Raw genomic sequence first — 13,091 nt, forward strand, 5'->3', positions numbered from 1 at the left:
GCTTTTGAAAGTTCTACGAACACCGCTGGGCAATATGTATGCTTTGTATACATGATGCTTCACGAGTATAGAACAGATCAAACCCATGCTTCATTGCAATAGAACCTACTTATGCTACAATTCAAGAGCACAAAATAATGGGCTACTTAATGAATTTGTATCATATGATTTTCTCACAAATTAACAAAAAGACTCGCCTTTCACAACAAGCCAAGAGCCTTAGCCTCACCCTCAACGATCTCAGGAATAAGATCAATCAGCTTAGGCTTCTGGGGTGTCCAACCAAATAGCTTGCGCGCACGGATCGAGTTGGCACGGGAGTTCGAGCCCCAGGCATAGATTCCAACAGAAAGTACTTCAGTCGTCTGAGCGCCATCGAGAGACTCAACATCGGGAGAAGCAATAAGCTTCTTATCAAAAGCAGACTTTGCAACCGCACGCTGGATATCGCCCCATACAAAGGACCCATTTTCAGCGAGGTAGTAACCCTCATTATTCCAGGTAGCCTTGCCGCCTCCCACTGAGGCTGCCTCGCCCAGAGCCAGGTAGACATTACTCAGATCCTGGACGTGGACCTGGTGCCAGACGTTCTCGCCTTTCCCAACCAGGAAGCCCTGCTTGCGCTTCAGCACCGCAGCGCTGAGCAAGTAGGCTTGGATACTCTTCGTGTTACCAGGGCCACGGCCAGGACCATAGATGGTAGGTGGGCATACGACTGCGACCTTCACACTGTCCGAGTTCTGCTGACCAGCTCCGATGATGATCTCATCCACGTTACGGTGGAAGGCGTCTGATGGAAGGTTGACCAGCTCACTGACGCCCTCCCAGTCGTTGTACTCCTTAGGTCGCTCAATGCCGTATGTGCCAGCACGCTGGTCCTCAACTGTCAAGATACCAGTGCCGGAGGTGTGGATCAGCCACAATGGACGCTCGGGAGTATGGTGCTGAGCGCCCTTGGCGATGGCCTTAGCTGCGGCAACATGATCGCAATCAGCGAAGTCTGGGTATATGTTGTTAGTAACGTGATATCTTGATACATGGCTCCCTGAATAAACATACGGAAGACGATGTCTGCGTTCTTGACTTCCTCTTCAATCAACTCGGACGAGTCTAGATCGCCGACCACAGTCCGAATCTGTGGGTATCTACTGGTGACCTGTGCGGACTTTTCCTCGCTACGGACAAGGGCTGAAAACTGCCAGTCAGGATGAGCGCTAGCAATGGCAAACAGGCCGTCACCGCCGATGTAGCCAGTTACGCCAGTCCTGTAGAAATTTATAAGATGGAATATTCGGTTTACCAGGTGTGGACAACATGACGACTTACAAGAAAACCTTGGGAGTCATATTGGAACAATGGAAGGGGAAATATTGCCTAAACAGAAAAGTGAAGCAATGCAAGTGACGGAAGTTGAATGCTTTGAAATCAACAAGAAATTTAGCCCGATATCCAAGTGGGGATGAGGGGATGGGCGGACTATGGATTTCCAACTTGTAGCCCAGATGTTGTACACCCCGGGCAGATTTAAATCAGCCTACATAGGTACATAGCTAATATCCTACATATGTATGTAATGGAACGAAACATCCATCTTGACCATTTCCATGTCCGTTTCCATGTCCGTTTCCATGTCTGTTTCGTAGATGGATATAGATGCAGAGCTACCCCACATGATGTCAGAGCGGCTAATATCTTTACCTCTCACATCCCACAATTTCCAACCCTCTATACATTCCAATACTATCGACAATGGCCTCCGGTAGCTGCGCTTGTCACTATATCAGTTACACAGCCTCTACTCCCCCAACCTGCCTGGTCAACTGCCACTGCACAACTTGCCGCAAACAAGCCGGCGCACCCTATCAAACCTGGGCATTCTTCGCAACTGACGATATCCGATGGCTTGTCAATCCCAGAGAACGGCAGTCAACCAACGTTTCGAAGCGTACCTTCTGTCCTAAATGCGGTTCGACTCTAAGTATGCTCCAGCATAGTGATCTGAAGAGTATCGCAATCGCTGCGGGAACACTCAATGAGGGGAAGACACAGATCCCGCCGCCAAGTCATCATATCTTTCTTAGTGAGAAGGCGTCTTGGTTTGAATTACCGGAGGGAGATGGTGCGAAGAGGTGGGATAACTGGGGGGGAATATGATAAGTTGTAGCATTGATGTGACTTGATAGCATTCGGGGGTTCTCACTTCGGTGCAGGAATAGATATCTACTACAGCGCTTTTCAAGTCATATAAAACAATTGCAACTATCAATTTGAAACCTTTGCATTGGCCAGAAAAGAGATACTGATTGTTCATAGGCTGAGATAACATAACAGGAGGACACGAAAAGGTTATAAGAGTAACAAAGGGGAATCACAGATTCGTGTCGGGGCTACATGTACAGACTCGTTGCATCCTAAAATCCGATCAGAAAGTGCTGGTGGCCAGTCGGCTTGCTGCATTTCGCGCATCGAGACGGTCATCGTCTTCCTCAGCGATTGACCCGACCTGGCTGGAAGCTCGGTTGCGTCCTTTACCAGAGCCCTGGCCATTCGCCTCATCATCATCGTCAGGAAGTGAGGGGGCAGTAAAGCTGCCACTCATGCTACGTCCAACATTGTCATTGCGGCGAGGAACACCGCTCCACGAGTCACCCTTAGGACCCTGGCTCGAAACCATGTTGGGCCGACGCGTCGCTGGATGGGACTCGCGACCCAGCCGGCTCAAACCACCAGAAGCGTCAATGGCACGGATGTCGGGTCGAACACTCTCCAAGGTGGCCAGAGTACGACGCTCGGCTTCGATCTGGCGGAGAGTGTACTCACGAAGGCTAAATAGAAGATCATGCGTGGTCCGGTCAAACCAGCGGCGCTTCTCCTGGAGAAGGTTTGAAGTAACACGCTGGGTCCGCTTGGTCAAGTAATCTTCATGGTTCTGAGCCTCCTCGAGAGCGTTGATCGCTTCGTCTACCTTATCCGGACGCACCGATGAGCTAACCTTCAAGCGATCTGCCGCGGCACGTTTGCTCCGCGCACTTTGCTGGGCCTGGAGTAGATCACGCAGGAGGATATGGCGGTTGGTCAGGGTTTCTTTGACAATGAAGGCATCTGAAGAGTGATAGCTCAACGGTTCACCGAGCGTGGTAGCTTCCGCGGTTGCCTGAACAGCGTGGTAATCGCCAACAGTTTGAACGATCTTGCCAAGTTTACGGTAAGCGGCACCCAGGCCGGGATGAGTCTCCTGTACGCTCATCTGACCGAGCTTGACGCCGAAATCAGCTTCAGCCAAGCCAAGCCCTAAAACAGTCAGATCCAATCGGTGCAATATGCGACGAAAACAGCTTGAAACTCCAGTAACGTACCGCGACGGGCCTTAACAACTCGGTCGACCTTGTGGCTCGAATCCATTGATCCCAGGTAGAACATCTTCGCAGTTGGACGGGCAGCTTGCAATTCAGGTGTGTCATCTGGAGGCGGTGCGAACTGCTTCAACATCTTTCGTCGCACACCTGTTGCCGGCTGCTTCATTCGCAGCACGGGGCTATACCCAAAGTCGCTCTCCACGAACAGCACAACCTCGTCGTCTTGGATGAGGACCTCATTGTTCAGCACAACATTGAGCCATCTCTGCATTGCCGATTTGATGCGAATCTCATCCTCCTCGGTGCCTGCACCGGCTGGCGTCACTGGCGATGGCACTGCAGGGACCAGAGCTTCCGGGTTGGCAGAGACTAGATGGTCTGCGAGCTTGACAAATTCGGAATGGGTCCGACGCACATCACGGTACTGGGTCGTGCGGAACTTGGGGATATTGGTCTGGATTCAATGCAAAAGCAGGAATTAGCTACGGTATAGGCGCACAAGACTCCGCAAGGGTAGAACCTACGTGGACGTCGAATCGCAGAATTGGGTCTTTCTTCCCCGTCCTCTCCAAACCAGTGATTTTTCCTTGGATCCTATAGGTGGGGGCTGGAGGCCGCGAGTCTTGTCGTGCTCCGGTCTGATATTGTGCGGGGGTAGGAGATTGCTGCTGTTGGACGTTTGGAGACTGGTGCACACCGAACGGGAAATGCGCATCGGGATAGTCCGGGTCTCCTAATTGTGCGCTCTGCAGCTGAGCAGAGAGGTCTGGAGATTGGGGGTCTCCATTGCCGATGCTGCCAACATCCGCCGATTGCTCCTGGCCGGGTAAAGGGGAGGACGGGATGTCATTGTTGGAAGTGGGGAAGGTACCTCGCTCAGCACGCGGCGAGCCCCAGGGTGAGGTACCAGTGGGGTGATCCGGGTCGGTAGAGATGGCAGAGTAGTCCATCTTGGTTGAAGGTCGGTGTAAGGAGTATCTTCGCTGACAAGGGGGAGTGGCTGGTCATGGTAGGCGTCAGTATTAAACGGCTGAAGATCGGACCCCCACAGCAACGGCCAACCTTCAAGGTAAGACCTACCTTGTGCAGCTTCAAAGCGAGAGAATAGCTAGGGTTATTTAAATTGACATAACAAGAACAGCAAAGGAACAGCAAGGGTATGAGCAAAAGGATCTGAGTAGTTGAAGAGAGGCAGGTGTCGGAGTGAGCTACGTATGAAGGAATGCGTGCGCCAAGCCTCGCGATCCCCAGTCCGCTTTGCGGTCCGATTTTCTTTGCTCTGGAGCTTGTTCCTCCAACGGTATCAATAACAATAACATACAGCCCCAATGCCAATTTCAACATAATTTCTCATCCTTTTATCCCATATTACATGAGCGCTTCCCCTTGGAATGCTTGTGGCTCCGTTGTTGCGCTTTCCCCCCGGGGTGCGCTGTATGAGCTCCATTCTATATAAGACACCGAGCAATGTTACATGCAAAAATACATGCTCCTCCCTCAAAGGTCTTCGCTCCAATTATAGACAGCTCCAACGCTTTTCCACGACATCGACATGCCAGGATGAAGCTTTGGACCGAACCCGGAACATCGGTATTATCGCCCACATCGATGCAGGCAAGACTACCACTACGGAGCGCATGTTATTCTACAGTGGCTTCACACGGCGCATTGGTGATGTGGACGAAGGCTCAACAGTGACTGATTTCCTTCCCGCCGAGCGCGCACGCGGCATCACTATCCAGTCGGCCGCCATTACCTTCCATTGGCCTCCTGGAGAGGTAAATGCAGCGTCAGGCCCCCAGTCTGGGGCGCAGAATGAGCCAACTCCGCGTTCTGCTTACCCACATACTATCAATTTGATTGATACCCCTGGCCACGCAGACTTTACATTTGAAGTCATGCGGTCGCTGCGCATCCTGGACGGCGCCGTCTGCATATTGGACGGTGTTGCTGGCGTCGAAGCGCAGACGGAGAAGGTTTGGAACCAGGCAAGCACATATCGTATTCCCGAGTCATTTACGTGAATAAGCTAGATCGTGATGGGGCTGCATTTGGTAGAACGGTGCGAGAAGTCGCCTCACGCTTGGGTGTCTATCCAGCAGTCTGCCAGATACCGTGGTTCCAAGGAGGCAACGGCCCTTTTATCGGGGTAGCAGATGCGATTCATCTCCAAGGGCTACGATGGAAAGAAGGCGAGGATGGCCGCACTGTGAAAGTGGCCGACCTCCAGCAATTAGAGGCAGAGGAGCCGGCCCTGGCCGCAGAGCTGCGGCGGGCACGAATTGCCTTGATCGAGCTGCTTAGTGAGCATGACGAACAAATTGTTGAGAAATTCTTTGAATGTGAAGAAGACCATCTCGCGGTCTCATCAGCTAATATCATTGAGAGCTTGCGCCGGTGCGTGTTGGACCAGACGAGTCGGATTGTCCCTCTGTTTGCAGGTGCCAGTTTCCGGAACATGGGAGTCCAGCCGTTGCTGGATTCTATCGTGAATCTTCTCCCCAGCCCACCCGAAGCTCCCGACGCAGAGGTGAGCATTGGGGGTGTCAAAGGAGGTCTGCGGGACCTGCTGTCAGGAGACTTAATTGTGGAGCAGAGCGAGAAGGCGTCCGCGCCCTCTAAAGGGAAACAACCAAAGAAAAAGAACTTGGCTTTGCAGACCAGCTCAAAAGACGCTATTAGCAAGCTCCAAAGCTGTGCACTAGCATTCAAAGTAGTCAACGACGCAAAGCGCGGAGTCCTAGTCTACGTGCGGGTCTATTCCGGCTCCTTAGATCGCAACAGCCTTCTCTTCAACACGAACCTCCACCTATCCGAACGTGCTCCACGTCTGCTGAAAATGTACGCCAACGATGCCGTGGAAGTGGACTCCATCCCCGCCGGGCACATCGGAGTCGTAGTCGGGCTCAAACACACCCGGACAGGCGATACACTCGTGTCCTATGCCGGGAACAAAGCAACTCCCCCGGAGCCACTCACAAGTCTCCAACTCCGACCAATTGCCGTTCCACCACCGGTATTCTTCACCAGTGTTGAGCCGCACAGCCTAAGCGAAGAGAAGCGCATGAAAGAATCACTCGCACTCCTCCTCCGTGAAGACCCCAGTCTCCACGTCAATATAGACGAAGAGTCAGGCCAGACGCTTCTGAGCGGGATGGGCGAGCTGCATCTCGAAATTGCGCGTGACCGACTAATCAACGATCTCAAAGCCAAGGCCACAATGGGCCGCATCGAGATCGGCTACCGAGAATCCGCACTTGGCGCCTCCATCCCAATAACCAAGATCTTCGACAAGGAGATCGCCGGGCGGAAGGGTAAAGCAGGCTGCACAGCAGTCGCAGAGCCACTGGACGAAGACCTCGAGTCCCAAGAGGTAGACGAAGCCACGCTCCTCGTCGAAATGTACGACGGCAATCAGATTGTCGTCCGCGCCCCCGGCCTACAAATTGACCGCCCCTCCCGTAGCGAAGACGAAACCAGTCCCTTCCTCCCACCAGGCATGGACCTCGTCGCGTTCCGCACAGCACTGCACAACGGAGCCGTGGCAGCGCTTGCCCGCGGCCCTCAATTCACCTTCCCAATGCGTAATACACGCGTCACACTAACTATCGACCCGGCCGCCGACCTCTTCGGCACCGAGACGACCACCTCAGCCCTCTCATCTGCCGCACGCCAAGCCACCGCCGCTGCGCTGCAGGACGTGCAGTTTGGCGCGGGGACAACAATGATGGAGCCAGTGATGAATGTGATTATCAGCATCGATGAGGCGAGCCTCGGCTCCGTCGTGCACGACATTTCTTCCTCCCGGGGTGGACATATCATCTCACTCGACGAAGAGGTACCGCTACCAGGTACGGACGCGTCGCCGACTTCTGCATCCGCACTTGAAGAGGAGGCGCCGCCCCCCATTGATCACAGTCGCGTTTATGCGCCACCGGACCCATTCGAGACGCCTTCTGTTGGAGCGGAGATCCCTGTTGCTGCAACTCGGCCGCGCACGATTACCGCAAAGGTGCCGCTTAAGGAGATGGTCGGGTATCTCAAGCATTTGCGGAGTTTGACAGCTGGTCGGGGAACTTTCGTCATGAGTGTTGACCGGTTTGAGAAGATGTCTGGCCAGAGGCAGAAGGCTGTGCTTGCGGAGTTGAGAGGCGGATTTTGATTGCTGACTCTTTGGCGTCAAAGCCAATAAACGTCGGATTCAGCTTGAGGATTTCTTGTATATCATCACATCTCATAGTATCTCATCATTGTATCAATACATATGTATTCTTCTACTTTGCGGCCACTTTCTATATCGCCGCGCCAATTGACACCAGGTCAAGCTAGTATAAGTATATGGACTATGCATCTGGCCTTCCCTTCACCAAAGAGGGAGATTCTAACAAGGTATATATGCGTAGTGCAGATAAAAGGCAGCTAGACACAAAAAAGCAATACGGGACATAAAGTCATGGGACCTGAGCAGCGGTCCACAAACAAACATAGAATATCGAGCAAAGTAAGTCGCTTATATGCTACCAGTTGTCATCCCATTCATCCTTGCCCTTACCCGTCGTCGAAGCCGTCGTATTCTTACTCTCTCCTGTCTCGGCACCAGACAAACCAGGTGTAGAGTTAGCCAGCGAGGAGGCAGTGGGGCCCTTGCGCATGGCAGCGGTTCCAACAACGTCAGACCGTTGAGACCGTTGTGATGCGCTGCGGCGGTGGTTGGATGTCTCTTGGTCGCCCAATGACGAGAAGTCGTCCCAGAAGTCACGGCGCTCAGGCTCCACACGGTTACGACGTCCGTCACCACGTCCATCTTCTCCTTCCACAAACTTATTGAACTGGTCGGCAGCGCCGCGGACCCCTGTCTGCAGGTTCTGGCCGAGTGCTGAGGCATGGACGCGGGCCTGAGCTGCGAATTCGGATTCGGCCAGCTGGATACTTATGTCAGTAAATGCACCGAGAGAAACCACACGCTATAAAACTCCTCAAGTGAGGTCGTACACATACCTGTTTAGCCGTTGGCTGTAGATAAGCATCATTAACCTGTTTTGCGCTCTTACCAACCGTTGATGCGAACCACCCAAATCCTTTGCTGAGAGTGCCCATTGGATCTTTCTGAAGATCTTCAAGCGGCTGACCACCACCGCCACCACCCCAGCCTCCGAATCCCCCAAAGGGCGAAGAGCGACGCTCACTCGCAGAGGGCGCAGGCATACCACCCCCAAAACCAGTAAACTTTCCACCCTGTGACGGTGGCAGGTTATCGGCACGACTGGCATTATCATTGCCCAGCTTCGCAAAGTAAGCCTCGTTCTGTTCCTTCTTGCTAGGCACACCACCCCGCTGGCTGTCACCGGAGCGAATGGATGACGCCGCAGGCGACCCAGCACGCCCCCCAGATGTAGCACTCGCGCCAGCGCCAGCAGCACCGCCCAAGCTCAAGGGAGTGCTCGAGCGCGAGGGATTATTCTTCTTCTCCTGACCCTGGACGTACTCGCGGCCGTCGACTTTGCACGATAACCGCTCCTTCCATTCCTCGCCCGACTCACTTTCGTATCGTTCTTTGATGGTCGAGTCTTCGAATGTGCGGCCTTCCGAGACAGCAACTGGGTGTTCGTCGTAGAAGGACTTCCAGGGATCGTTGCCTCCTAGCTCCATGCGCTGGATCTCGGCGTGTTTGAAGGCGTCCATGGTGATCGAACGAACGAAGGAAATGTGCACGCCGAGCCCGCGATGTGTGCCAGCGCAGTTGAGGCAAATGAATGTTCCGAACTTCGGAGAGGCCTAGTTAATGTGCCCATGGCAGGCAAAGAGTTAGCAGGGTGTGTGGCTTGCGGTGTGAGGTTGTGGGTTGTTCGGGGGTTATAATGCATCTTGAAGAAATCAGGGCGACGGGCGAGGGGAGATAGGTAACGCGTACCCATTGAGGCGAAGGGGCACCGCAATCGCAGCACTTGTCATTTCCATTCGTCTTGGAGATTTGGAGGAGCTGTGGCACATGCCTGTGTCAGTGACCATGTCGCGTTGCGGGAGTTGATCAGCCAGCACACCTTTGTCCTCGTTTCCGGGTCGACTTCCCACATGCGAGACATAGTGAGAGAATATACAAAGAAAAGGCGGCCAGATGAGACGTTAGGGAACGCAATCCAACGGAGTGCGCTAAGATGTTGTAGGGTTGAGGTGACCCGAAGTTGAGTAATTTACCCCTTTTCCCTCGCTTCAATGAGTTGCGCAGGGATTGAAAGGTATTGAAGACACAAAGTCGATGCAATTCGCTCGATGGTAGAATAAAAATCAATTAAAGAGAAGTGAAACAATATGGATTCTATGTTTTGCCTCTGATCGGCAAGGATCGGACTTCGCATCATCCCCAATCGAATCGGGTACAACCCACTTTGTATAGACATGTCTATTGTATAGGTGTGGACTACTCTTAAATCCAATATGCCGGGTGGCAGATCGTCATCATTTAGTAAATGTGTGCTAAGGTACAATACAGAAGGCGAAGTAAAAAAAAAAAGAAAGTCGTTAAGGACGGAGAGCGCATCAGCTAAGATGGCTCTCCTGCATGGTCAATTGATCCATGTTGTCCGATAAAAAGTCATGAATCCAACCCCTCCAGGGCTCTCCCCAATTTCCCCCGCAATCGTTGAGTAGCTAAGATATTCACGGTGATCTGTGGCTTACAGAGCACTATGATCATATCCATACGATCCTCCGTCGAGTCCTTCCCTTCTGTTTCTCAACTCCAAAGCCAATTAACAAGTACCTCATTCGGTCAAGTGGAAAGTGTTGGGCATTTAAGCCTGAGTAGTGACGGCAGGAGCAGCGTTCTCCTGAGCAGGAGCAGCAGGAGCAGGAGCAGAAGCAGGAGCAGTCTCCTCGGTCTCAGCCACAGCGTTGATATCTTCGTCTTCCTTACCGGGGCTGTCAATGGCGACCTTCACAGCGATGACGCGACCATCAATGTCCTTGCCGTTCATCTCGCTGACGGCCTTGGCCTGGAGCTCCTCCGAGGCAAGGTTGACGAAGCCAAAGCCACGGGTCTTGCGGCGCTCGTTGCGAGCTTGCAACTTCTTAATCATGAAGCGGGGGATCGGACGCAAGGCAACCTTGGCAGAGACAGGCTCGTAGGCAGCGAAGATCTCCTTGAGCTAAAGGGAGAAAAGGATGTCAGTCAATGTAACCTCAGGCGGAGAAAGGACGGAAGAAATAGATGTAACCCACCTTGTCCTCAGTCAAGTCGTACGGCAGGTTTGCGACCATGACCTTAGTCTTAGAGGGAATTCCATCCTCGGGAGGACCGCGCTGCTTCTGGGGGCGTGCGGCGCGGGCCTCACCGGCCTTGGAGGCAGTGTCCTTCTCGTTTGTGGTGTCAGCAAGGGGGGGTCTCGCTGACAGGGGCCTCGGTGGCTTCCTGGCCATCCTGGGCCTTTTGCAAGGTCAGCATCCATTTCAAAGTATCGATGTGGGTCGACTCGAGGAGGGAAAGAGTTCGGGCACATACAGCACGGCTACGACCGGTACGGCCACCACGACCGCGGGCACGGCCACGGCCACGGCCGCGACCACCAGCACGCTTGCGACCCTCGGCGCCACTGGCACCCTCACCGCCGCTGACAGCACCTTCCTTGGCCTCGGCGGGCTCGGGCTTGCGGGCAAGCTGCACGGACACCTTGCGCTGAAGGATCTCCTTGCCAGAGAGCGCCTCAATAGCGGCAGAAGCTTCAGCAGCAGTAGCAATATCCACAAATGCGTAGCCAACGGGACGGTTGGTGCGGGGGTTCACCGGGATCGAGGTGGTCTCGCTGAGAGATGAAATGAGTCAGAAATGGTCCAATAAATGATGGTTTCAAGCGCTTGGATGTTTGTTCAAGGTGGGGTAAACTGGGTGTGCTCCCACAGATCCCAGAGGTACTCACATGGTGTAGGCCTTGAAGAACTCCTTGAGCTCCTCCTCAGTGGTCGCGTATGCGAGGTTCCCGATGTAAAGACGACGACCCTCATCTGCACTGGCAGCCGCGGCATCGGCAGCCTGGGTAGAAGGGGTAGCACCGTTGGTGTCGGGCTTATCGGTCAGAGTGGTCGCAGCCACGGAGTCAGCAAGTGCGTCGACGGCAGACATCTTGAAGGTTGAGATGTTGATGGATGAAAAAGTGTCGGGTTGTTTATTTGCCTAAAGCTGAAAGAGACTTGACGGGAGGTGGAGCGAGGGAAGGAGCAGGGTAGCTTTGTGCCCTAGATACCAATTGAAAGAGAAGATGGGATTGAAGTTTTTGATGCACTGGATCTTGAAGAGAGGGAGGAGGAGGATGGGAGAAGGAGATGGAAAGGGAAAGGAGAGGCGGTGTGGCACTAGCCCAGTGAGAGCTCGAAGTGACGGGACAGGTGCGATCGAGGTACTTTCCTCGATACTCACCGCCTTGACCAGCCCCTAACCAGCCCTTAACCCGCCCATAACTAATCTAAAGCCCACCCCCTAAATGGCCCCTAATTTTAGGCTCTGGCCCCCCAAGATACTCCCCGAGCTCCTTCCTCAGACCCTCAGCACCTTTTCCCCCGCTTTAGAAGGAAAGTCTGACTCAGAACAGCTGGCCTGATGTCATTCTGGAGACCAGTTGAACCAATTGTGAGCTGTTCCCAGCTCCCATTTTCCATATTATTCCACTTATTCCACTCTAGTATTAGTAGTATTTTATTTCTATTCTTCTGCTCTGCACATCTGCATATCATCCAGATTCTGCATATATGCATATACCTGTATGACTTGTCTTATAAATAGTCAGAGGATCTTCCATTTCATCTATCTCTTCGTATTCTCTAAGTTGTACGCAGATGCATCTTACATTGTAGAAAATAGTAGACATGGATATACAATTGTCTACTCCGGACTCCATCCTAACTTTCATATTCAACTAAAATTATTCAGTCATAACAGAATATAAAATCTTGGACCAGGCTACACAAGGTGAGACACAGTGACAATATCCACACACAGTAGTTAATAGTTATCATAGTTGTCTAAGAAATCTCTGTTCAACGTGAGCTCGGATTTAGAGACAAATTCATTGCCTTTGGTTTATTTTCATCAGTTTATTCCCTCGTCTACCCGGTTTTTGACAAAAACATTCCCTAGTCCAAGGTTAAAATCCTTCACGGACAGCTTCGGTCTAGTTTAGTAGCACAAATATTCACTTTTCTGAATATTGCAGAGTCAACTAAAAGATCCTTGCCTCGGTAGATACCTAGGTACATATTGGATTCATTAAAATTATTTATTTGACAAGAAGCTTTCACAATGGGACTAACATGGGCCCGTCTCCTTGTCACCATGATATATTAAATAATTCAATAACCCCAGAATGACCATGGAATGAATTAATCTAATTTTATACGAACCAAACCCTGTTAACCACATACGAAATATCTAACGTACGATGTAGATCTACAACATTGTAAATGGGGTTCAATGACGTCCATCGCATAAGATCTCGACACCTTGATTATTAGGCGGACATAAAAGCTTGGCACAGTCGTAGTTTATTGTAGTAATTTATTGGCTATAAGTCCGGACTTTGCCACTGTGCGGAGTACCCGTGGACATCTACAATTGGACCTCAACCTTAGAAAAAGACTCCTTGACAAAAAAGGAGAGCAAAATAGAAACCTTGAAATGCAGAACAACTCATGGAGATCGACGGTTTAGCGTGATATTGACGGACTGCGAGCTCCACTGGCTCGTCA

General features: G+C 52.1%; 6 protein-coding genes across 6 annotated transcripts; 2 read left to right on the top strand and 4 right to left on the bottom strand.

Annotated features, from left to right (window-relative positions):
• Window positions 1–200: 200 nt before the first annotated feature.
• On the bottom strand, window positions 201–1,346 carry N7519_006974 (putative nucleoside-diphosphate-sugar epimerase; the record flags this gene model as incomplete). Its single annotated transcript, XM_057293750.1, has 3 exons — window positions 201–1,000; window positions 1,060–1,265; window positions 1,327–1,346. The coding sequence occupies 3 exons, from the start codon at window positions 1,344–1,346 to the stop codon at window positions 201–203; spliced, it is 1,026 nt and encodes a 341-aa protein (XP_057148561.1).
• A 403-nt stretch (window positions 1,347–1,749) lies between these two features.
• N7519_006975 (GFA family protein) lies at window positions 1,750–2,154 on the top strand (the record flags this gene model as incomplete). Its single annotated transcript, XM_057293751.1, has 1 exon — window positions 1,750–2,154. One exon carries the CDS (start codon window positions 1,750–1,752, stop codon window positions 2,152–2,154), a length of 405 nt encoding a protein of 134 aa, XP_057148562.1.
• A 268-nt stretch (window positions 2,155–2,422) lies between these two features.
• N7519_006976 (retromer subunit VPS17) lies at window positions 2,423–4,306 on the bottom strand (the record flags this gene model as incomplete). The annotated part of the gene is made up of 3 exons (XM_057293752.1): window positions 2,423–3,291; window positions 3,357–3,810; window positions 3,881–4,306. The coding sequence occupies 3 exons, from the start codon at window positions 4,304–4,306 to the stop codon at window positions 2,423–2,425; spliced, it is 1,749 nt and encodes a 582-aa protein (XP_057148563.1).
• Window positions 4,307–4,747: 441 nt separating this feature from the next.
• N7519_006977 (mitochondrial elongation factor MEF2) lies at window positions 4,748–7,518 on the top strand (the record flags this gene model as incomplete). Its single annotated transcript, XM_057293753.1, has 2 exons — window positions 4,748–5,357; window positions 5,390–7,518. The coding sequence occupies 2 exons, from the start codon at window positions 4,748–4,750 to the stop codon at window positions 7,516–7,518; spliced, it is 2,739 nt and encodes a 912-aa protein (XP_057148564.1).
• Window positions 7,519–7,873: 355 nt separating this feature from the next.
• On the bottom strand, window positions 7,874–9,439 carry N7519_006978 (GTPase-activating protein GCS1; the record flags this gene model as incomplete). The annotated part of the gene is made up of 4 exons (XM_057293754.1): window positions 7,874–8,278; window positions 8,355–9,131; window positions 9,268–9,336; window positions 9,398–9,439. 4 exons carry the CDS (start codon window positions 9,437–9,439, stop codon window positions 7,874–7,876), a joined length of 1,293 nt encoding a protein of 430 aa, XP_057148565.1.
• A 708-nt stretch (window positions 9,440–10,147) lies between these two features.
• On the bottom strand, window positions 10,148–11,472 carry N7519_006979 (uncharacterized protein; the record flags this gene model as incomplete). The annotated part of the gene is made up of 5 exons (XM_057293755.1): window positions 10,148–10,501; window positions 10,575–10,691; window positions 10,747–10,779; window positions 10,855–11,155; window positions 11,270–11,472. 5 exons carry the CDS (start codon window positions 11,470–11,472, stop codon window positions 10,148–10,150), a joined length of 1,008 nt encoding a protein of 335 aa, XP_057148566.1.
• Between the last annotated feature and the right edge of the window lie 1,619 nt (window positions 11,473–13,091).

Source organism: Penicillium mononematosum (assembly GCF_028829835.1).
Source record: "Penicillium mononematosum strain IBT 11891 chromosome Unknown utg000003l:1.0-8172316.0:1.0-8177699.0, whole genome shotgun sequence".
NCBI classification, from domain to species: domain Eukaryota; kingdom Fungi; phylum Ascomycota; class Eurotiomycetes; order Eurotiales; family Aspergillaceae; genus Penicillium; species Penicillium mononematosum.